The sequence below is a fragment of the Electrona antarctica genome (assembly GCF_951216825.1).
Source record: "Electrona antarctica genome assembly, chromosome: 10".
Classification (NCBI taxonomy): domain Eukaryota; kingdom Metazoa; phylum Chordata; class Actinopteri; order Myctophiformes; family Myctophidae; genus Electrona; species Electrona antarctica.
The window spans coordinates 35,789,019-35,814,249 of record NC_136791.1 but is presented as its reverse complement, the minus strand read 5'-3'; the positions used below and the strand labels follow the sequence as shown (position 1 = coordinate 35,814,249).

The 25,231-nt window shown below is 44.4% G+C and overlaps 1 protein-coding gene across 1 annotated transcript in view; it reads right to left on the bottom strand.

The window, feature by feature from the left end:
- The window catches only part of LOC306931282 (protein kinase C epsilon type-like), a gene marked incomplete at its 5' end in the record, with an annotated part of 95,544 nt that overhangs the window by 44,595 nt on the left and 25,718 nt on the right, over positions 1-25,231 (bottom strand). Inside the window, 3 exons of the mRNA XM_079512586.1 lie at positions 62-96; positions 1,614-1,782; positions 8,841-8,904. Of these exons, the coding sequence (XP_079368712.1) occupies positions 62-96; positions 1,614-1,782; positions 8,841-8,904 (268 nt within the window). The remainder of the gene's footprint in view (positions 1-61; positions 97-1,613; positions 1,783-8,840; positions 8,905-25,231) is intronic.

Below are 25,231 nucleotides of genomic sequence, written 5' to 3'. Positions count from 1 at the left end.
AATCACTCTCCTGTCGGGGTAGTTGTGCTCAGACAGACTGGAGTCGTTTGATTTAACCTACCTTGACATTGGTAGCCCTGTTTCCCAATGACTCCCCTGAAACAGAGGCAGAGAGAGAAGAACATTACAAACAATGAGTGTTCTATTCCTATAAGATATCATGCACATTATTCAGCTGGAAAAATGTGAGTCGTTTCTTTTGCACTCCAGCCCAGAAAATACATTACACGTATCAGTCGGACTGTTGGAGACTCTGGGCAGTATTATGCGCGTCTTAAGTACCAGGTCTTATTACTTAACTTAAGACCTGGAGGCGTGATCAATGCCATTTGGCTATTCTGAGTGGCCAAACAGCATTGACCACGCCTCCAGGTCTTAAGTTAAGTCATAAGACCTGGTACTTAAGACACGCATAATACTGCCCAGAGTCTGTGGGGAAACATTGGCGAATCATTTTCATGTGTTCTGGAGTTGCCCTTCTGTGGTTCCATTTTGGAGAAGTGTCCACAGTGTCCTGGAAGCAGTTTTTGGTGTTGACATTCCTTTTGATTTATGTATCTTGCAGATCTGGAAGGACTTCAATTTGCAAAGCAGGATCAGTATCTACTGAGGGTATTGCTGGTGGCATCCAAAAAAGCCGTAACAAAAAAGTGGCTTACAAATGTTATACCAACTATAAATGAATGGATTGATTTAATCTATAGTATATTTATTATGGAGATAATTACATTCAGCTTCAGAGGTCAAGTTGAAGTCTACACGGATAACTGGTTTAGATGGATTACTCATGTTTCTACCATAAGACCTGATTTTGTATAAATTCAGTTAAACCTGTTTAACCTGTATATGCACCTGTTTGAGGTACTTATGTATTATGATCATCAATAGAGAAGAGCGGCAGATATCTCCCCTTGTGTGTATTGTACGTATATTGTCTTGTTTTGTTTTTGGTTGTATGTATTGTCAATTGTCAGTCGTTTCGTTTGATTAAAATTCAATAAAACGTAAATTGGAAGAAAAAAAAAGATATCATGCACATGTTGGCTACTGTGTCCTACAGCAGTTCTCCTGCTAGGAAAGGAAAACATATACCCTAGTTTATACTTGAGAATGTGTTGGGATGAAATGTCTTGTAGCAGCTGTTTCTCGCCCCTCCCGTTTGTATGCCAGAGCTGGTGAGAACTTCAGATTATGCATCAGTCTACTAACGGAACTTTTTGAATGATGTTGGGTGGACGCTAAGCGTGTGCCCACCTATTTGGTGCCAGGCCTAGCCAGTAATTAATTCCTGTATATGACACGTTTGGATTATTATTACAAAACATGCATTACGCACTTCAGCCCTGCACACTTGTACAGCTTGTAGATCTGCTATTTTCAAATGATGCATTGGAATACTTGAAATGGGACATTCTGCATAATGAGTACTTATTTTGCAAAGTACATTTTGACTTTTACTTGTAACAGAGTATTTTGACTTTTACTTGTAACAGAGTATTTTGACTTTTACTTGTAACAGAGTATTTCTACATTGCAGTATTGATACTTTTACTTAAGTAAAGAATGTGAGTATTTGTCCATCACTGTGTGTGTGCATGCGTGCGTGCGTGTACCAGATGAAGTCTCTACAGTGGGAGCAGTAGGTGGGCTGTCGGAGGTAGGTAGCCATGAACTTGTGTCCGTTGACTTGGTGAACCCTCCTGCGCACGGCACCCTGTCGCTTCCTGGGGCGCATCCGCTCACGAAACACACGCTCCTCATTCTCACTGGAGCCTGCCACTGCTACACACACACACACACACACACACACACACACACACACACACACACACACACACACACACACACACACACACACACACACACACACACACACACACACACACACACACACACACACACAGATAACGTTTTTTTTCCCTGAATTCTTATCCATTTCCATCTGGTTGGGAAAAGAAAGGGAAAGAACGGTGCACTTCCAATAAGTGACCAGTAGATGGCAGTGTCGCTGTGCAGTTGGAATTTTCTAAATGGTGGGACTGTACTGAAGCATCTGTGTCATTTTAGATTTAAGATAGAAATTGTTTTCTATGTTCGCTATTCAAAAATTGTGAACGTTTGTGCAAATCTTTGAATATATTTAAAGTGTTTGTGTGTGTGTGTGTGTGTGTGTGTGTGTGTGTGTGTGTGTGTGTGTGTGTGTGTGTGTGTGTGTGTGTGAACCACTGACAGAAACATATGTTTATCAGAAAACTGTTATAGGATTTAGAAGACATTTAGAATCATGTCCTCAGGTCTTAACTGGTTAAACAAAAGTGAAAACATGTCGTCACACAATCAGACAGTGTCTGTCTGTCTGTCTGTCTGTCTGTCTGTCTGTCTGTCTGTCTGTCTGTCTGTCTGTCTGTCTGTCTGTCTGTCTGTCTGTCGTGTCTGTCTGTCTCTTACTCTCTGTTATCTGTATTTTATCTCTGTTTCGGTCTTTGCCACTCTCTCTCTCTCTCTCTCTCTCTTTCTCTCTGATTATGGAGGGTATTCCCAGCTGTGAGCAGTGTTTAATTTGTCTCCGTATATTAATTACATTCACCCGAGACAGCAGTGAGGATGATTAGGAGGTGAAAGGAGAGTGTTGGGAAACAGTAGGAATTAACATTTGGGTGTCAAAGGTCAAAGGTCAAGGTCACAATGACGGTCAAAGTTGAGAATGAATGGATGTCACCCGCCCTAGTAGCAAGACCTAGTTGAATCCATCCATGTCACCCGCCCTAGTAACAAGACCTAGTTGAATCCATCCTTGTCACCATGCCCTAGTAGCAAGACCTAGTTTCAGCGCCGGCCGAAACGGCAAGCGGGACACGCAGCCGTCTGGGGCGCCAGGTCCTTAGGGGCGGCGCTGAAGCACTCCAAAAATATATATTTTTGAAATAAAATAGAAATAAATGAAATAAAATAAAATCTCTGGTGGGTGACTAGGCGCCCCCTCCCCATTGAACAAATAAATAAGAATAAATACACTTTGTACCTCTGTTCTGCTCCTCACAACAACAATGTTTCATTTGCTGCACTATTTGCATGAAGTGGGTGATATCGTCACACACTCAACCAAACTGGCAACCCCCCAGTCTGTGTATTGGTTGCTTGGGTCACATGACCAGAAACAGGTACCAGGAAGCAGGTAACATAATTGTGTAGAGACACACAATGTTATGTAACGTAATGTTATGTTATGAGACCGGTCGAGAGGAGCGTGGCTTACTTAATAAATGAATGAAAAGACAAGCTTTGTGTATATGACTCAATGCAGGTTGCACTAACTAATAAGTTATAAGTTAGGCAAACAACATTGGCGACGAGGATTAGTGTGGACGTTTGAAGACTGAGTTGAACGTTAAAAGGAGTTCAAAAGTTACTCTCGGACCAAGATGGACAGGCACTTCGTACGAGTTGTTTGTAGATGGAAAAGGACTAATTGACGGCGGGGATGACGATACCGAATTAATTAATTAAATTAAAGTGCGTCCGGGCGGTCCGGCGATCCAGCGTGGCTTTTACTTGTGCCTGCAAAGTGCAAGCATAAGGCATCCAACTCCTGAATTGTAAGTAAAACATTTTTTTTATTAAATCTTCCACGAGAATAGATGGGTATAGACAGTTAGAACCGTGACAGATGTCCTAGAATTCGACTATATAACTGGGAGATCGCGCGCACAACTCCCTGCAATGTGCGGGGGCGGCCGCTACGGATCTCGCTTGTAGCGCCACCTACAGTAGGTCCCAACCGGCCTTGCCTAGTTGAATTCATCCATGTCACCCGCCCTAGTAGCAAGACCTAGTTGTATGCATCCATGTCCCCCGCCCTAGTAGTAAGACCTAGTTGAACGCATCCATGTCCCCCGCCCTAGTAGTAAGACCTAGTTGAATGCATCCATGTCCCCCGCCCTAGTAGTAAGACCTAGTTGAATGCATCCATGTCACCCGCCCTAGTAGTAAGACCTAGTTGAATGCATCCATGTCACCCACCCTAGTAGCAAGACCTAGTTGAATGCATCCATGTCCCCCGCCCTAGTAGTAAGACCTAGTTGAACGCATCCATGTCCCCCGCCCTAGTAGTAAGACCTAGTTGAATGCATCCATGTCACCCACCCTAGTAACAAGACCTAGTTGAACGCATCCATGTCACCCGCCCTAGTAACAAGACCTAGTTGAATGCATCCATGTCACCCACCCTAGTAACAAGACATGGCAGTCCACCAACTAGCTAGTCCCAACCGTTTCATTGAGATCTGAACGTCAACGTAACGAACGGACTCCCTGTCAACAATGACAGGGAGGAAGAAGGCACAGCTATTCCTTCTGAGTCTAACTATACTCCTTCAAGGATGTGTTTCTTTCACCTCAGTTGTCTTTCTTATCTTTATTGTGGTCTCTCTCTCACACACACACACACACACACACACACACACACACACACACACACACACACACACACACACACACACACACACACACACACACACACACACACACACACACACACACACCTCCGTGCCTGTCCTGTCCTTCCAGCCCCGGCTTGCTATGAGCCATTACCAGTGCCTGGCAACTGACAGCGGGTTGCCTAGCAACAGTGGTAGCCATGGCGCTGGCGAGGGGCGGCAGCGGGTTCTGATGGACACATTGGTGATGTCATCAAAATCACATGCACGTGCACACCACACACACACACCCAGAACACGCACATACACAACTTCATAACCTCCAAAAGTGAGGATACTGTGTGTGTGTGAGTGCGGTTTATGAGTTAAGTTATTTTCAAAGCTGAGCATCCACTGCCTTAACTAAGGGCAGTTTCCAGAGGAAGCGCACCTGCTTTTCTTTCTTTAACTGTGCGTGCGTGCGTGTGCGCGTGCGTGTGTTTCAGGTAAAGATTAGACACATGGGTTAAATACCACCAAAAATACCAGATCTACACGTTTACAATGCATCGCAGCGTGATGCATTGTGAGCTTGAAGATCAAGCTTTGGAAAATTCATAGTAATCTACAACCTTCGGTCGCAATTAGTTGGCTTAAACCCTTATTTTCAACAAACAGAATATTGTGAACATAATACAGAATATTATTAAAGACATGGGAAAGGTCAAATGGGGAGAGGACAGTTGATTGGCAGTTATTAGTTATGCGAGCTTACATTGTTGGACTGCAGAGTGCAGACCTATATGCAAACGTCTGTGATTGACTCACTATGCATTCATTGACTGACTGACTGACTGACTGAATTACTGAGTCACTCACACTCATTGGTCAGCCAGCTGAGTGTTAGAGCTTCCCCAATAGCACTTTCAAAAGTTGTGTGCGTGTGTGTGTGTGTGTGTGTGTGTGTGTGTGTGTGTGTGTGTGTGTGTGTCACGCACACACAGACACGCATGCAGACAGACACACGCACTGTCTATCGTTGCAACCTAGCGAGAGCATTCTATATTGCTGTCACTTGCAATTCATCCTCACTTGCTGCTGCCCTTCTTTCCATCCTGTCAGCCACCCCCCCCCTCCCCCCCCCCCCCCCCCCCATGTCACTCCAGCTCACCCTCCCTCATACCCTGCTCGCTCTGATGATGAAACAGGGCCATTAGCGAACATGCACTTTACTAATCAATTCGTCTCCACTCACTCTCCCCTCGCCTCTCACTCACTATCATTACCCATTCTCTCTCTCTCACTCACTATCATTACCCATTCTCTCTCTCTCTCACTCACTATCATTACCCATTCTCTCTCTCTCACTCACTATCATTACCCATTCTCTCTCTCTCTCACTCACTATCATTACCCATTCTCTCTCTCTCTCACTCACTATCATTACCCATTCTCTCTCTCTCTCACTCACTATCATTACCCATTCTCTCTCTCTCTCTCACTATCATTACCCATTCTCTCTCTCACTCACTATCATTACCCATTCTATCTCTCTCTCTCACTATCATTACCCATTCTATCTCTCTCTCACTATCATTACCCATTCTATCTCTCTCTCACTCACTATCATTACCCATTCTATCTCTCACTCACTATCATTACCCATTCTCTCTCTCACTCACTATCATTACCCATTCTATCTCTCTCTCTCACTATCATTACCCATTCTATCTCTCTCTCTCACTATCATTACCCATTCTATCTCTCTCACTCACTATCATTACCCATTCTCTCTCTCACTCACTATCATTACCCATTCTCTCTCTCTCTCACTATCATTACCCATTCTCTCTCTCTCTCACTATCATTACCCATTCTATCTCTCTCTCACTATCATTACCCATTCTCTCTCTCTCTCACTATCATTACCCATTCTCTCTCTCTCTCACTATCATTACCCATTCTCTCTCTCTCACTATCATTACCCATTCTATCTCTCTCTCACTATCATTACCCATTCTATCTCTCTCTCACTATCATTACCCATTCTCTCTCTCTCTCACTATCATTACCCATTCTCTCTCTCTCTCACTATCATTACCCATTCTATCTCTCTCTCACTATCATTACCCATTCTATCTCTCTCTCACTATCATTACCCATTCTCTCTCTCTCTCACTATCATTACCCATTCTCTCTCTCTCACTCACTATCATTACCCATTCTCTCTCTCACTCACTATCATTACCCATTCTCTCTCTCTCTCACTCACTTTCTCCTCCCCCCACCTTTCTATCCTCTGCAATAGCACAGGCTGGCGTGCTCATACTACAGTTGGAGGCCATCGATATTGTCCTTTTCTTTTTGCTGAGGTTTGCGTGATCTGCGCAAAAGGACAGTTAACCCATTTTGGGCGGGAACCCCTTTTGGTGTTTTAAACATTATGTTATAATTTAGCTATTGAAAAATAGCAGATCTACAAGCTCATAGCGCGCCACCGAGTGGCGCGCTACGAGCTTGTAGGTCTGCTATTTTCAGAAAACTGGAGGATTTAGAAGGATTTTTTTAAAATGTTGAGGTCAGGCCTAAATGGGTCAAATGATAAGGGACAATATCGGTGGCACCCAACTGTACACACAGAATCATCGTTTCAGGTCAACATTCACGCTGGCATCTCCAGAGGCAGCTGTGTGTTTTGCGAGGAGAGGAAAAAAGAGGCTTAACCATGCAGTCCAGGACCCTTAACCCAAGCGTACTGCGCAGGGCATTGGACACATTTTAGGCTCATAACAATATCATTTATTTTACTTTATTTTGTCCACGAAATGGATTGCCCGTTTCAGGTTGACCTATGTCATCATTCTGAATCAACTAAAGTGACATTGTGTGATTAAATGTGTGTACATTCAGTACAGCACTGCTTCCTACCGTGTCTGTGGTATTCTGTTCAGTATGCTGTGTGTATACATCAAGGGAGGGGCGTACCTGATTTATGTTTTGTTCCACGACAGTGTCTCATGGCATAAACAAAATGGTCAAACCTTCTTTTATTTTTAATATTTGAATATATATTATTTGAATGTGGAATATTCTTAAAATATGTAGCATTTAAGGCAAATGAACAAGGAAAGACAAACAATATTATACTACAGTAGAAAGCCCATATAGAAGTTATGCTACAGAGGAGCAGTGCCAACCAAGGGTGCTACTGCTAATGCTAAACGTTTTACAAAGCACCTGACGTTAATGGACTGACGTGTATGCCAAACTCTAGTCTACGGTATAAAGTATTTCAAGAGGTTGGTGCCAAGCTAACCTGCAGTTAGAACCCTTTTTGCTTTATTGCTTTTAGGGGTTGAGTTGTTATCGAGTTTTAAATCAGTTTAAGCTGTCTAAATTGAGCATATATACCCAGGATAACCTATATACCCAGGTACACAGGTGTGCATACATGTGTGTGTTTGTGTGTGTATACTATCACATGCATGCATGCACGCGCACACGCACGCACGCACGCACGCACGCACGCACGCACGCACGCACGCACGCACGCACGCACGCACACACACACACACACACACACACACACACACACACACACACACACACACACACACACACACACACACACACACACACACACACACACACACACACACTCTCTCTCTCTTGTTTAATACATGATTTATGGGCATGTTTAGCAGGATGATGTGCTCCCTGACAGTTCACATAATGTGACACAATTCAGAAGCACATAATGAAAAATAAATGTTAGTTCAATGCAGACAATATGATGCTGAGCTGAGTTTCATGGCAACTATTGAGTGTGTGCCATTGTTCTATCTCTCTTGTTCAGCTGTGAGTCACTTTGTCTACTCTCTCTTTGTCACACACACGCACACATGCATGTCTGTACCTACAGTTGGAGGCCATCGATATTGTCCTTTTCTTTTTGCTGAGGTTTGCGTGATCTGCGCAAAAGGACAGTTAACCCATTTTGGGCGGGAACCCCTTTTGGTGTTTTAAACATTATGTTATAATTTAGCTATTGAAAAATAGCAGATCTACAAGCTCATAGCGCGCCACCGAGTGGCGCGCTACGAGCTTGTAGGTCTGCTATTTTTGAAAAATTGTGAAAATATTTATTTCAGAAAACTGGAGGATTTAGAAGGATTTTTTAAAATTTTGAGGTCAGGCCTAAATGGGTCAAATGATAAGGGACAATATCGGTGGCACCCAACTGTACCTACCTCCTAAAATCCAAATGAGAATGTTCAAATGGATGAATTAACATTGACAATTTTACTGTGGAGGTAGAGGTGACATAAATGGAGAGTAAAGTGCCTCCACAGTGACCCTGAATCACGACCAGGTACATCAGCTGGCTTCAAATGGTTGTATTTGGCGTGGCTGCCAAGCTCTTACCTTCACTAGAAGATCCTGACAGTTCAATAACCACATACACCTTCCCGTCTGGTTCCAAGTCAATCTGCACACAATGAGGGAGAGAAGGAGAGATAGTTGGGAAGAGAGAGGGGGAGGGCAGAGGGGAGAGGGGCAGAGGGTAGAGGGGAGAGAGGGGGGAGGGCAGAACAGACAGAAAGATTAATGGCGACTGAATGATGATTAACCACTTGAACTCCGGAAATCCATATTTTTGGGGACTATTAGCCAAAAATAGCCGATCTATTGCGGTGCCTCCCTGCTTGGCGCTCAGCATCAAGGGTTGGATTGGGGGTAAGTCCCTCCCTGCGACATACAGTGGTGTCATGCTTGTAGAACGCTGTAGAACTCGCTGGCCAGCCTGCGTAATACATCTCCTCCTCCGACAACATATGGAAACATTGGGGGGGTACCAGGGGGGGGGGGGGGTCCCCGAAACATCCAGACCACCAGGAACGTCCCCAGGGGGCTGGCCCCATTCAGGGTAGTGTCTACAGTAGTTGTTACTGTTGTTTTATGGTCGTTTGAATTAATTAATTTGTCACGAGTTGACTCTCATACACTATAGCTGTTCTGTGCACATGTATGCGCACGCACGTGCACGTGACGTCATCAAATTGCCGTGGTACAGGAAAAATCACACCTGTGTGAACTGAGTGGTGCAACTCCCCCCCCCCCCCCCCCCCCCCCCCCCTCTCTCTCTGTCTCTCATTAGCAGGCAACAGTGCAGCACTCTCTCTCTCTGTTTATGGCACAACAGTGCCACTTTTGGTACTCATTGGTACTGGCTCATAGTCACATAGGTAGGTGAACGCCGACGGACACATGAACACATAGGTAGGTTAACACGGACATTGCTGTTCCTTGGAGTGGTTGCACCACTCAAAAAAATCACTATTACACCACTGGCGACATACTAGCATCATGTACTTGTACATCAAGCTGCCTCACGCTACAGATACAGGAGATAGGCTCCTGCCCTATGGGGCTTACTTTACTTACCTATTGTGTATATAACCAACATGTCGTGAATGGAATATCTGCTCATTTATAAAGCTATGTGTCTGTTTCTTAGTGCATTTACACTAGCATGTGTGTATTTAAGCATGTGCACTGAGTTTGTGTTAGCGAAGAAAAAGTGGCAAGGGTCGGGGACTTGCTGAGCTTTCTACCAGCAGCAACCAGCACCACCCACGGTGTCCATAATCTGCTACACACACGCACGCACGCGCGCGCAGTGTGCTGACATTACTATACTTGTGAGGATATCAACATCTCAGAATAGCATTTTTATTAATGCCAAGCTGGTAGAACGGCAACGACTCCAAAAAGTAGACAAAAGTCTAATGCAGTTTTAGGTATATTTATTTTCCCCCAAAACAAAGACCAGTACTAGTCCTGTAACAGTGCAGGCCTAGGCACAAATATATTATAAACAATAAGAATCAAAGAATAAGGCTTGGGAGAAAAGAAAATTCAAACCAGTTCATACAGTGCTATACCAGGCCATACCTAATCAACTAATAGTCCAACTCATTCCCCTGGCTGTTGCTAGCCGACATACACTAATTTTATACCACCCAGGTGGATCCTATCAAGACAACGATAGGTAATTGGTAATCAACTCAAACAAAGCTATAATCCATGTCCCATGCATTATTTACACAATGACATAAAGGAATTTAAAAACTAATTAAAATGCATTTGCCGGGCAGCAATTATTTCACAAGAAAAAATAAATACAAAAGTTTGAGCCCTATTAAACACACACCCATACAAATGTGTCTGCGACCCACAAATGGGTCCCGAGTCGACCCACCATTTGGGAAGCAGTGAATTAGAAGGCCGGAGGCAGGCTGGAGTCTATTCATTCCAATGGGAGAGTGAGATTCTGACCCATTCTTTAGCCCCATGATCACTGAACTAAATATTGGACCCAATCACCACAAGCCTCTAATAATCCTATTACTGGAATATTTTCCATAGAATCTTTATCCATATTCTTTAACCATAAAACAACAATTTTTCTGCTAGATACTTGTGGGGAAACTTTGGCCAGACGTGGACAGTAACTAAATGTAAATGACTAAATGCACTTGATGTGTACTGTACTTTTTTGATACTTACCGTTACTCGAGTACTCGAGTTCCAAGAAAAATATTTTACTTTTACTCGAGTAGATTTCTAGGAAAATACTGAGTACTTTTAGGTTGGCTTGTTTTGTTTTTCTTCTCTTACACTAGCCGTGTCTGTGGCTTCCTCCTCAGCTCGCCAGCGGCAGCAGGGGTACTTTAATTATTATTGTTTTGGTATTGCATCAAAAAAGGAAAGTGTAATCCTGTTATAATAAGATGTATAACGTATAGTTCTAGGTGGTTTCAGAGTTACTTCCCTGAAACAAGAGTTACAAGGTCCTATAAATGAATTGTTAAACGATTAAAGCAATTCATTGATGTGAAAAATAAGAAATGTACTTTTACTTGTACTTCAAGTATTTTTAAAAGCATGTACTCTTGAATATTACGTATATTTAAAAGCAAAGTACTTTTTTTAACTCTTACTTGAGAAACATTTTGACTGACCTACTTTTACTTTTAGTGGAGTAAATTTGACCAGGTCGTATTTGTACTCTTACTCGAGTACTGCGGTTAAGTACTCTGACCATGCACCTCTGCATTTAGCCTTCACAAATATAGTAATACAACTATACACACACAAGCGTGTGCGCTGTACGCGCACACACACGCAGGGAAAGGCGTTGTGAGTCTTGTTGCTGTGAAGCAGAGCAGGCGTAGGTACAGTAATGTATACAGGAGCAGATGAAGAGCAGAGAGATGGATGAGGAGGAGGGAGAGAACATTTGTTGGCTCATTCCAATGTGAAACAGCTCCACACTTCCCTATTCTGGCCATGTCATAAGAAGCGAACAATCAAAAATGGCGTTGTGAGCTTGTACATCCGATTTTCACCGAAAAGTTCCTCTTGGGCTAGGCCTAGAGAGGCCTATCATCCATCAAACCATCAGGGTTAGAATCTCTCTCTAATTCAGCACATTTATCTTGCCAGGAATGGAGTATTTTGGGTATCTTCAGCAGAAACATCCAGTTCTACATTCCCTCTCTACCCTTTCCCCCCCCCTTTTTTTAAGGAATTGTTGGCAGTATGCTGAGCTGAACTAGAAACTGGTTAAAGCAATATATGTGACACTAACAAGACCTGAAAATAAAACTGTATTAATTAAGTCTGTATTAAGGGTTCACATGATATGACATGAATATAAAATCCGTCCCGACTTGAAGTTCTTGTTTTAAACCTCCATTGCTCATTTAAATCTGCTCATACCATGTTTCTGACTGGCAGATTTTCCAGCACAAGCAGACTTCATCTACATAGCCTACATGTGTGTGAACTGAATGGCCGTTGCGATGATCTAAAGTATATTTGTGTAAAATAATAAATTGCTATAGACAAATCTACTACCTACATGAAAATGAAATAATACAAAAACTGTAGGCCTGTATCACTTTGGCTAGCTGCCATAGTGTGTTGTGTTAAGTTAGACATGGGGAGATGTCTAAGCCAGGAAAAGGTGCTGCATTGGAGGGGGAGAGCTTGTTTGGAATGAAAAACAGCTTGCTGTCTTTATTTGTCCTTGTCCTTGCTAAATTGTGCATTGTGTGTGTGTGTGTGTGTGTGTGTGTGTGTGTGTGTGTGTGTGTGTGTGTGTGTGTGTGTGTGTGTGTGTGTGTGTGTGTGTGTGTGTGTGTGTGTGTGTGTGTGTGTGTGTGTGTGTGTGTGTGTGTGTGTGTGTGTGTGTGTGTGTGTTCAGGAGAATGGATCCTCTAATTATTTTTCTAATCGAATTATTTCTCTCTCATCTAATTATTTGTCTGCTTTCAGAAAGCTGAGAAGGAGACTATGTAGAAAAGACGGACAGTAGGAAAGCTGAGAGGGAGACAGCGTAGACTAGACTAGACTAGATATGGGAGGAAAGATTATATCCATGAACCATGTGTCAAGGATGTGCTCAAGGATTTTTTACTCTAAATTTTTTATCTCCCGATTTTTGTAACCCATTTTTACCCGGTGCAAATGCCTAAGCATTTTCTTTAAATACATATATACATAAATATATACACACAAATATATCTATTACAACAATCATGTATTTAACTATTTAAAAAGGTTGAAAAAGGTGTTTTGTTTGAGTAATGAGTAGGCTAATAGGCCTACTGTATATTGCTAATGCTGCATTCACATGGAATCAGGCAGACGGCAAACCAAACAAATTTGAGTGGACGGGAGCAGGACGGAAAAACGGAACAGGGCGGCTCGGTATAGCCCGGCTGCCAGAACCGGCGACGGTAACGGCAGACGGCATCAATGTTAAAATATGTAATCTTTTTACCGTTCCGTGCCGTCCAGCAGGTTTTGCCGTTTGCTGTCTACCGCTTGCCTGATTCTATGTGAATGCAGCATTGGCACATATAGGTAAGACATATAAATTATTGTGTATTGCTGCTGCTGCTGCTTCTGCCGCCATGCAGAAATGGGGTGTTCAAATGTGTGCGTGTTGTGTGTCATTGACCGTCTAGCCTCTGTGATTTGCATTATACACGTAACTGTAAAGTCCAACACTATAGGTTCTATTGGTGAAATAGAACACTGTGACCCCTTTTCCACCGGTTGGTTCCCAATGGGAACCGGTTCAGTTATTTTTGGTTTTTAGTCCATGAGCCAGAGCTCCAAAATTGGTGGGCAAACTAGACCTATATTACATTGTTTATAGGATCAATACAAGTAAATTAATACATGATAACCCTTCCACAGTAGTAGCTTTTTCATATTTCCAATTATTTTGCATATTTTCCTACAGAATGCCTCATTTGCATATTTAAAAATGTAAAATTTGTAATACAATAAATCATTGTCTTCATGTAAGTACTCAATTGGGGAAGTTTCATGGTGATAACAATCTAATATAGGTATGGTTTTGCCCACTCAATTCATAATTAACGTTCCAATTTTGTAGCTCTGGCTCATGGACTAAAAAGTAAAAACCAAAAAGAACTGAACTGGTTCCCATTGGGAACCAACCGGTGGAAAAGGGGCCTGTGTGTGTGTGTGTGTGTGTGTGTGTGTGTGTGTGTGTGTGTGTGTGTGTGTGTGTGCGCGCGCGTGCGTGTGTGTGTGTGTACATGCTGCGCTACGCGCTAAAAACATTTTTTTTACGCTATTTTACGCCCTCCCCACATCAGCCCCCATTGCTACTGTATATAGATACCTTCCAGCTCCCCTGTCATCATGTCCGCAAGGATTACTTATCACATAATGTCATAACATAAATGATGATGATTATGATGATGATAATGTAAAGGTTACTGCTGAAAGTGATTATTACAATCGCCTGAAATGATGCGGAATCATCATTGTGTCTTAGTATGACTTACAAAAATACTGGTTCCTGGTCAGTATTTATATTTTATTTATCTTTAAAATGCATATAGTGTGCAAAAAGATTGCCTCTAAATGCTGATACATTTTGCTTTTGATGCATCCACAATTTCTTTTTCTTTTTTTTTGCTGACCTGGTTTCATGGACGGAAATAAAACCCTACACAGTAGCTTAGCATGCCTGGAAGATGATGCTGATGATGAAGATGATGATGCAAGTTTTGTGTCAACTCTAAATGGAATAATTGTCTGTTGTTTTTAATCTAATGTATTCAATTGTGAAATGACCCAAATAGACTGTAGGCTACTCAAAAAACACCTAATTGACGTCAAGCCCATTGTGATTATAATCATGATGTCATTGAGATCAGTAAATGGCGTTATGACGTGCTGGCTAGCTATGGGGTCAGCTATCTGTGCCTCACCACACACACACACACACACACACACACACACACACACACACACACACACACACACACACACACACACACACACACACACACACACACACACACACACACACACACACACACACACACACACACACACACACACACACACACACACACACACACACACACACACACACACACACACACACACACACACACACACCACCTCCCTTCCTCTAAGGTCACAGGCCCCCATTCATCAGCTGCTTTGTGAGCGTGCTCAGACACGCAGGTGCAGTTGTCCCTAAATATAGAGCTAGCTAAGGAAGGAAAAGGCCCCTGTGTGTGTGTGTGTGTGTGTGTGTGTGTGTGTGTGTGTGTGTGTGTGTGTGTGTGTGTGTGTGTGTGTGTGTGTGTGTGTGTGTGTGTGTGTGTGTGTGTGTGTGTGTGTGTGTGTGTGTGTGTGTGTGTGTGTGTGTGTGTGTGTGTGTGTGTGTGTGTGCGTGCCTGCGCGTGCGTACACCATGTTAGCATGTGACTCATGTGGTGTGCATCATTGTATTACTTAGCACCAAAACATCTCCCACATTGTATCCCTTACTGTGTTTCTGTAGGCAACATGGGTTCATAAAGGACCCTATGAACCTCAGTAGTATCAAGCCCTGCCCAACCCAACCCCACGCCACGCCAAGCCACCTCCAATCCACTGGACTTCCAAACATCCACCATGGTATACAGTCAAAGTGATCATTTTATCAATCATCCAATTCTTTACTACTGATGCTACACGTCCGTGGGTGTTCTTGTTTATCCTAAGGTCCGGAGGCATATACAAACACAGAGATTACCCACTACCCAAAGCTTTCATCTTTTAAAATCATTCCACTGTTTAATAAAGCCAGAACTCAGTGGTACCGATTAGCCCTAGACTGGCATATATTTATTGACTACACGGGGGCATTCCCCTGAAATGAATAAGAACAGCATTTGAATATGAGTAAACATAAATACGACCTGTTATATCACGAATCAGATTCGCTCCATATCAGCTCGTCAGTCGGGACGCCCCTGGAAGCAGGACAGAAGGCTCGTTCTGTCATGGAGAATTCTGACGTGTCTCTACTTTTTCAGACACTATATAGAAATCTCTCTGTCACTCTGTGACCTTGCTTGAGCACAGCTAGAGTGCACACTCTTATAAGTAATGGTACTTTACTTAAAAGGTCTATTTTATCCCACCACTACTAATACAACAGTGAATTTCCAGACTGGGCGAGTAGTTTGATTGGACAAGAGGCATCCATGAGTGCTGATATAGATACAGTATAATATAACTACTGTATAACTGAATGGCAGTTATAGTTATATATACAGTAACTGTCATTATGTATGACCACCAAATCACAGCCATGGTGATGTACAGCAGTGGTTTCCAAACTTTTTCATGTCAAGGACCCCAATTTGACACTAATTAGCCCGCGGACCCCCATTTGAAAAGATATGCCAGGGACCCCCATAAGAGAAGAGTTTTACAGCTCTAGCAGTGATTCTCAACCCGTTTAATTTCAAGGATCCCCAGTTTGACATGCATTAGTCTACGAACCCCCATTTAATGGAATTTCTATTCTATCTCTGGGACCCCCAATTAAGATTGTAAAATCAATGTTAATTTAACTCTGAGAGGGTAAAAATGGAACCAAACGGACCCTACAAATGGAACCAAACGGACCTGGTTCCATTTGTACACTCTCAGAGTTACAGACCCATAAGTTTCCATTTGGTTATAAACTATCATTTAGCTGGGGACCCCCAGGAATTCCCGGACCCCACTTTGGGAACCACTGATATAACTGTCATTATGTAACAGCCATGGTGATGTACAGTACAACAACAACACTCCCACTAGTGATACTGCTGAAGCGTAGGTGTTACGTTGACCAGAGCGCCATCTGTGACCTCAATCTCCGCTGTATCTCCAGGACTCGGTCACACAGCCGTATCCTTCGGCATACAAGTAGCGGGCGAAAAAGTCAGACAAAGTGTGCACAGCATTGACACCAATGCATACTGTGTCAGTCTACATGCTAACCAAAAGTCCAGGTCCTAGTACTGTACAAATGTGAGTGAATATGCTCTATCCATATTATGGTTAAGCTACTCCTAGTTACCCGCTTCAAATGTCACATGGTCTTCATCACGTGGCAAGAGTTAGCGTGTGTGTCTGCCATTTGAGTCTGTATACTCCTTTGTATGTGGAGGTTAAACCAAATCTGCCTATCTTTGTTGAGCACATTCTGTATGCATATTTATATTTATGCAGACAATAGTCTCTCTCTCTCTCTCTTTGACACGCACGCACCGCACCGCACGCACCGCACGCACGCACGCACGCACGCACGCACGCACGCATGAAAATTAAATTGAAGCCCTTAATTCAATTGAGCCGTTTTCTCTCTATCCGGCCTCCTGTGTTCTCCTAATGCCTTTGTAGCATGTTGACAAAATTACTTTTTGTCAACATGCTACAAAGTGTGTGTGTGTGTGTGTGTGTGTGTGTGTGTGTGTGTGTGTGTGTGTGTGTGTGTGTGTGTGTGTGTGTGTGTGTGTGTGTGTGTGTGTGTGTGTGTGTGTGAGAGTGTGTGTGTGTGTGTGTGTGAGTGTGAGTGTGAGTGTGAGTGTGTGAGTGTGAGTGTGAGTGTGAGTGTGAGTGTGAGTGTGAGTGTGAGTGTGAGTGTGAGTGTGAGTGTGCGTGTGCACGACACGCACACGTGCGTGCGCCTGCTTTTAATGGAGGAGCAGGGATGACTACAGTATTACATATCTTATTATATCATGGGCAAATTGGAACTCCACCCATATGAGCGGTTTCAGATGTTATCTCCGTATTTAATGTCCGTAATCAGCCGCTATCAACACCATTCAATGCAGCCAGTATGGACATTTCCACATACTGACGTTGTTGCCAGCCATTGTCCGACGTGGCGTTGGTCCTAACCTTACCCTCCATGTAAGTCAGTTTCACAATGTTTTCACTTAGGCGGCAGTAATTTCACTTCCGCATTTCCTAGTCGCCTACTCGTGGTAGGCAGTATGTGGACAAACGTCCATACTGGCTGCATTGGTCTTGATGAAATGAGTACAGTGGACCACAATGGGAAAACAAGCTTTTTGTGTTATCCTTTTAAAATAGCTTTTTGTACTACTGTTAACTTGTTAATAAAGTATTCAATAAATCAAAGTGCTCTGTTGTATAATGCCAATGTCCCACTGCTAAAGTATATGTGGGAGATGTTCTGGTTAGCAACCAACATGTTTGGAGTTGAAACTGTGTGTGAATCTTGTTGCTAATCACTGGCTACAGGTGTTTAAAGCACTATACTCCACGCTGTGTTGTGCCATCAACACAAGGAGCCATGGAATAATGTGTGTTTAGACAGTCCACAGTCGACACACTCCATTGGCCCAAATACTAAAGGTCCCTCAGCAAGTGATGATGCACGCACGCACGCACGCACGCACGCACGCACGCACGCACGCACGCACGCACGCACGCACATGACAAACACATGACAGAGTTGGCTCATCTAACAATACTAGAGTGGTGCTCGTTTAGGGCCTCTACAGCGTTGCCCGTTGGGCACTGGCCTACTTGGAACGATGCAAGTTGGAAATGCATGTCCCGTTTATGCCCATATATGGATTTCTTTGTCAGGCATGTCCAAATATGGAGTCTATGCAGACATCAGAATGATGTCAGAACAGTCCAGCCTCATATATGGACACTGGGCAAGGGCACTGTCCAGACCCCGGGCAGAGGCCTTTTGTGGTGGTTCTGGACAACCGTGGGTCCAGAACCTACTCGACACCAAGCACTGCACTCCCTGTGGGGGTGTGGAACGCGTGTGTCGAATTTGAAGTCGGTGGGGCGAACGGTTCTCGAGTTACGTGGATTTCAGACGTACAGACGTACGTACGTAAAGAGACTTGGTGCATTTAGTTAGATAGATAGATAGATATGCACGCAATCTGCAAAACTGTTCCTTTTCATCCAAATTGTGTGCGTTGTATTGTATTGACAATACAAGGTCACCAGTTTTAACAGCATATTTCCCAGGGACTTCAGCGGAAAATTAGCTCATTAGCTAACTCTGGCACATTTGCATTGATGTGGAAACTGACATTTTGATTGATGTTCATTGTCCCTGTTAATTAATCAACAAGGTCTGGCCTGGGCTGGCTTAGTGGTCCAGGCACCTTGACTGGTAATCCAGCATGACAGTGTGTCGCAGGTTTGAGTCCTGATCCCAACAAACTTTGCTCTGTGTCTTCCCCCCATCTCTCTCCCCGTCTACTTACTATCTATCTATCAATAAAGGCAAAAAATCTTTAAAAAAAACAATGTATGTCCTATTCTTTCACTATTTACTGTATCCATTTTATATGAACAGAGCAAAACTCAACCCTGTCTGAACTATGCAAGAGAAAAGAAAGGGTGAGGCGAGAGAAAGATGGAGAGACGAGATGGGAAAAGAAAGAGAGAGCAAAACAGAGTAAGAGAGAGAAAGAGAGAGAAATTACAGAAAGATGGAGAGACAGAGAGAAGGAGAGAAATATGGAGAACAGCGGGAGCATTGTGCTTTATCTTTGCTCAGTGACAGAGAGCACACAGCGTCTGTGGAGTGACAGACACCAGAGCCTTCTGAGACCCCCCCCCACACACACACACAGAATACAGCAGTTGCAAAGAAATAGAGAGACCAAAGTGATTTCCAAGCGTGCACTTGAGGCTATGTGTAGTGGACTCCAAGAGATGTCCATTACAAGAGATCACACACACACACACACACACACACGCGCGCACGCACGCGTGCACGCACACACACACAAAAGACAAGCATGGAAAACACATGAGACATTCACACAAACACATTCAGAGCCCTAGAGAATAGCTTTACAGCTGGCCTGACTCCTGCTGCTAATGCACTGGCCCTACTTCAAACAAACCAGGCGCACGCATGCATGCACGCACACACACACGCACACACACACACACACACTCACGTGCACACACACACACACGCACACACACGCACACGCAGCCACTCATGCCTGTCCTTCTGTTTAGCTGTGTCTGTCTCTGCCTAATTTGTCCCTGTTGAATAAATTATGTTGCAAGCATTGTCAAGAGAACCAGCTATGAAACGCATAATGTGCAACATGCACACTCGCTCACATGCACTCACAGTCACCAGGGCATCTGTCGGGTGGACAAATGGAACGGCATTGGCCATGGTGCCATTTTTGGGCAGGAGTTGCGGAACATGCAAACTCCCCTCAGAAAGTCCCTTTCGCCAACCCCGCCTATAGGGTACGGGCGCTGATTACGCGGAGGATGGAAAACGCCCACAGCGTCCCCGGCGGGAATCAAACCCGAGACCTTCTAGCTGTGAAAGGCAGGTATTATTAGTGACTGAAACTCTATATAGTGGTACAGTATGTGTATAGCATTATCCCCAAATGACATATTGCTTTAGGAGTACAATACACAGTAAGGACAGGCAGCCTGTGGCTCGTCTCAGTATTGTCAGCATCAAAGACGAAGGACAGCATCATAGATGCCTGTGTTTTCTCTCAGTCCAGGAGGGCCTAATGTCAGCTAGCTCCCTTTCATCCATAAATGTCTGTCCAAACACCGTATGAAAGGAGTCGGAGCAATTGGAAACATTAATATCACATGATGCTAAAGCTTAACAAACTCAGCTTCATTTTAACCTAATCATACAGTAACAGCTGGGAAACATTCCTCAGAAAACACGCGCCTGCATGCATGCACACACGCATGCAAACACACACACGCACGCACGCACACACACACACACACGTGCGCGCACACGCACACGCACAAACAGACCCACAGAGAAACAGCACGCTGTGTGTTTGTGGTTGTGTGTGTGTCCAAGAGCTGTTACAGTATCACATGAGGCTAAGTCAAACTAGAGTCATGTGCCTGCATGCAGCGACCTACAGTATCCTCCCCAAAGACACCTTAAGCTATGACAGTCACAGACGCTCTCTGATTCTTACACACACACACACACACACACACACACACACACACACACACACACACACACACACACACACACACACACACACACACACACACAGGAAATCATCATGCCATCGATTACATCACTTCATGTGGACAGCCACTGACGTCAGCCATCCATGACATCATCCATAATTACATAATTATTTACGATGACTCGATCAGTCCGGTGTGGTTTGTGAGTTTAGCTCTGGACACACACACAGACACACACACAGACACAGACACACACACACACACACACACACACACACACACACACACACACACACACACACACACACACACACACACACACACACACACACCCTCGTATAGACTGCTAGAATCCTGCAAACAACATGACCAGTATTCTGTTCAGTGATTATTTTCATGCTATTGTCTATGTAGAAGTGTGTAGATTTAAACTGGTACTAGAAGAGCCCGGGGAAGGTGACCGCAAATCTTCTCCCCTCCAAACAGCTGCTGCGTCTGCATTAGTGGTAACAAAGTAGTACTGTAACAGCACCACACAAGTTGCATCCTTGGAAATGCATGCCCACCAAGCTCTCAGAATGGCTGGGCAACGTTGAAGACATCTCCCTTACTGGTCAAAACCTGGTACTGCAGGTGGGCTGGGTCCCGGTTACATTTATATGAATTTGTGACAGACGTGACCCAGAGGTACCACAACATCGCGAGGGGTACTACGATAGGAGCCAACCAATCATATCAACGCTCGAGGGGTACTACCCGGAGGACTTTGTCGTTATTCTATGGCTTCAAAACGCCACTGAACAGGTCAGCTCCATATATGGAGATCTAAGGGTGGCAGCGTATTGAATATACAGGGTTTGAAGAGGGCCCAGGTAGGGCCAGGCCTTCATTTTCGGGCCTATTGAGAACTCTAGTTCTCGCCGGCTGCCGGGTGCGACTGCACAAATAACTTTGGGGAAGGCCCGTCTAGAGTTTAAATGGACAGGTATCAGTCAAAAGGGAGACATCGAAAAGGAAGGATGGATGGGGAACGATCAACATATGGAATGACATATATCCATATACTAATATTGATGATATCAGGGATCTCCATATATGGGCTTAATTGTGACAGCAGGTGGCATTTACTATGACATCAGGTGGCATGTGATGTCACGAGACCTGGGCACCATATATGGGGCTTTCCCCATGTATAGGGATTTTGAGTGATACACTGACTGACTGATGGGAAATGCATGATTCCATAGTTAACTGTGACCTTTGCGGCAACCACAGTGAGACTGTCACAATATGATCATATATTGGCATTCCCATATATGGGCTTAATATTGATCACAGTCAGGGATCTCCATATATGGGCATAACAAGGATTGTATTAGGTTATCAGCTGGGAATGCTCATGTATGGAACTTTTTCACGTGATGTCATGATGATGTCACAATGACCTGGGCACCTGGGAGCTTGCCTGGTGTGACCAGGGGACTGATATACTGTCACGTGATGTCACGATGTCCTGGGGGCTTGTCTGGGGTTGAGCGACAGGGATTTGAGTTAGGTGACGTGTTAGAGTGACGGGGATTGTGGGTGAGGTGACAAAAATGCAAGGTTTCATAGTTATCTGCGAACTCCGGTCGCAATAACTGCCCACCCAGTTATTATGTCTGTCTCCCTTTTATGCCCAGATTTGGAGATTTCTGTATCTGTCTCTCTGTGTCCCTTTATTCCTATATATGGAGTTCTGTGTCAGGCATGCCCAAATATGAAGTGTTGTGATGTCAGAACAGGCCAGCTCCACATATGGAGATATAGGGTGATCAGGTCCAGAGCCCGGGCAGAGCCCTTTTGTGGCGGTTCTGGACAACCGTGTGTGTGTGTGTGTGTGTGTGTGTGTGTGTGTGTGCGTGTGGGTGCGTGCGTGCGTGCACGTGGGGGGGTGGGGGGTTGGTGTCCTCTCATCCTGTTTGTGAGGAAGTGGAATGGGATTCTTACTGACTTTAATTCTGATGCGTGGAACATGCTGATGATTTACTCAGGGGTTTTCAACATCTTTCATATCAAGGTCCATTATTTATTCAGCATTTATTCTGACCACCATTTGAAGAGATTTAGCCTCTCAGACCAAAACTTATTTTTATTATGATTGGATAAGATTTTGTCCACACTTCCTTGCTGTATTAATGTGGTATCATAGGAGAGATAACAGGCATACTGTATATCAAAATAACAATTATTTAGTCTTCTTGTAAATGAAGTGATGTAGACATTTAACAATAATTTTACACTCTCAAGAGCTAAAGATCTATAAGGGTCCATTTGGTTACCGACTCTTCCATCATTTAGCTGCGGACCTCCTGGAACCTCTGCAAGGACCACTGGTGGTCCCCGGGCCCGGACCACTGGTTGAGAACCACTGATTTACATCTGGGACAGGACAATGAGGTCAACAGTAGCTGGACACCTTTGGTTCGATGCTGCTTGAACGTTGCATAAGCTGAGTGGAATATGATTTTACATAACCGCCCTCAGTGACACTGTGGCAGCGTTTTGCTTTTTTTCTTTTGATTGCCTGAGGCTCAAATGGAGCCTGGTTGACCCCAACCCCCACGTTAACATGTGATCATATCCCATCCCCTGGTTGACCCCAACCCCCACGTTAACATGTGATCATATCCCATCCCCTGGTTGACCCCAACCCCCACGTTAACATGTGATCATATCCCATCCCCTGGTTGACCCCAACCCCCACGTTAACATGTGATCATATCCCATCCCCATCCCTCACACAGGATCAATGCTAGCACATCTCCTCTCTAAAGCAGACGGCAGATTTCAACTGTCGCTTTGCTGCCTCCCCCCCAAAAAACACAGATTGTGAAACAAATTTGTTGTAAAGGACAGTTGGGAGTCTTCGATCAGTAAATGTGTACTTTACCCCCGAATATACTTTTTGTGTCCACCAGGCCGAAGGCATGGGGAGAGAGTATGTTTTGCACCCTGTCCGTCCGTCCATCCGTCCGTCCTTGCACAGCTTATCTCAGGCACCGTTGGCCCGGTCGATGCCAAACTTTATTTTTTATATAAAATAAAAAGTGGTGCCGGTGTTTCCTCCACCTCTATGTTTAGTTTGTTTACTTCGCTTGCAGTCTACCACGAGTCACACTAGTTTGTTCCGGACGGGTTAAGGGCCGCCCTTCTGCATCCGATACTTCACACAGAACAGTACAGACGAGTGTGCAACGTTTCCATGTCCGCTCTAGAGTCTAGATCTAGACCGGATCAGCAGCCTGCAAAGCAACTCGACCCCAACCCAGGCCGCGAGACAAGGCCAAAGCATTTCCGGGGGTCCCAACCAAACACGTTGAGAACCCCTGGGTTAAATAATAAAACAGCTACATTTCTTATTTTCTATCTACAGTTTACCTTTTGTTAACAATCTTTCTGAAACTGCTTCAGATCCATCATCAGCCGGTTACAGTGGCCTTACTGGCCTACAGCATAGATCTGATTAGGACAACGCAGGAAATAATGGGAGGGAACATGAGGATCTCCATTAAAGATATAGCCCTACTACACAAGAGGATCGCCTGGAGAGCACAACCACTGAACTGCTGACCACATAATCACAATGTCCTGGGAGTGAATTTAATTCTCTTTCACATGGCTATATGACAACGCCTTGTTTCTACTAAGCGATACTGATAAGAAGAGCAAGGGAGCGGGCAGCTTTTTTTCCCCCGCTGGCAGCTCTTCATCAGACATTCCTTAAATAACTCTACGACGACACAGGCGGCTTGCGCGGACAGGACGGTGGGGGGTGCAGTGAATGAAAACACGGGCTGTGGTGGGCACCTATAGAGAGTGATCTGCCCCTGTCTGTATCCCTCTGCCCCGTCTTTCTCTGGGAAGTAAACTTGGAGAGTGAAAACAGGAAGTAGGGCCTACCGTGTGACTCAAACACACCGCCCCTATTTTTAGATGCGCACACACGCATACACACACACTCTCTCTCTCTCTCGCACACATGCGCACACACACACACACACACACACACACACAGACGCACACGCACACGCACACGTACACACACACACACACACACACACACACACACACACACACACACACACACACACACACACACACACACACACACACCGCCCAGCCCTGCCCTTGTTTCCTTTGGGTCCGTGGGGAGGACATGTGGTGCGCCCCTCCAGTACGGCCCGCAGGGAAACAGGGTCAAGAGGAGTCCAGTGTTCTTCCTCAGTTGTACACGTAGAAGAGTTCACACTCACACATACAGTATCAACCTGAGGTGGACCAGAACATGCAGGACTGAGCTGGACAGAAAACAAACCTTCCTGCCCCAATGGATGCCAACACCATGAATATATATATATATTTTTACCTTTATTACCATTACGGGGCAGCAGGTGACA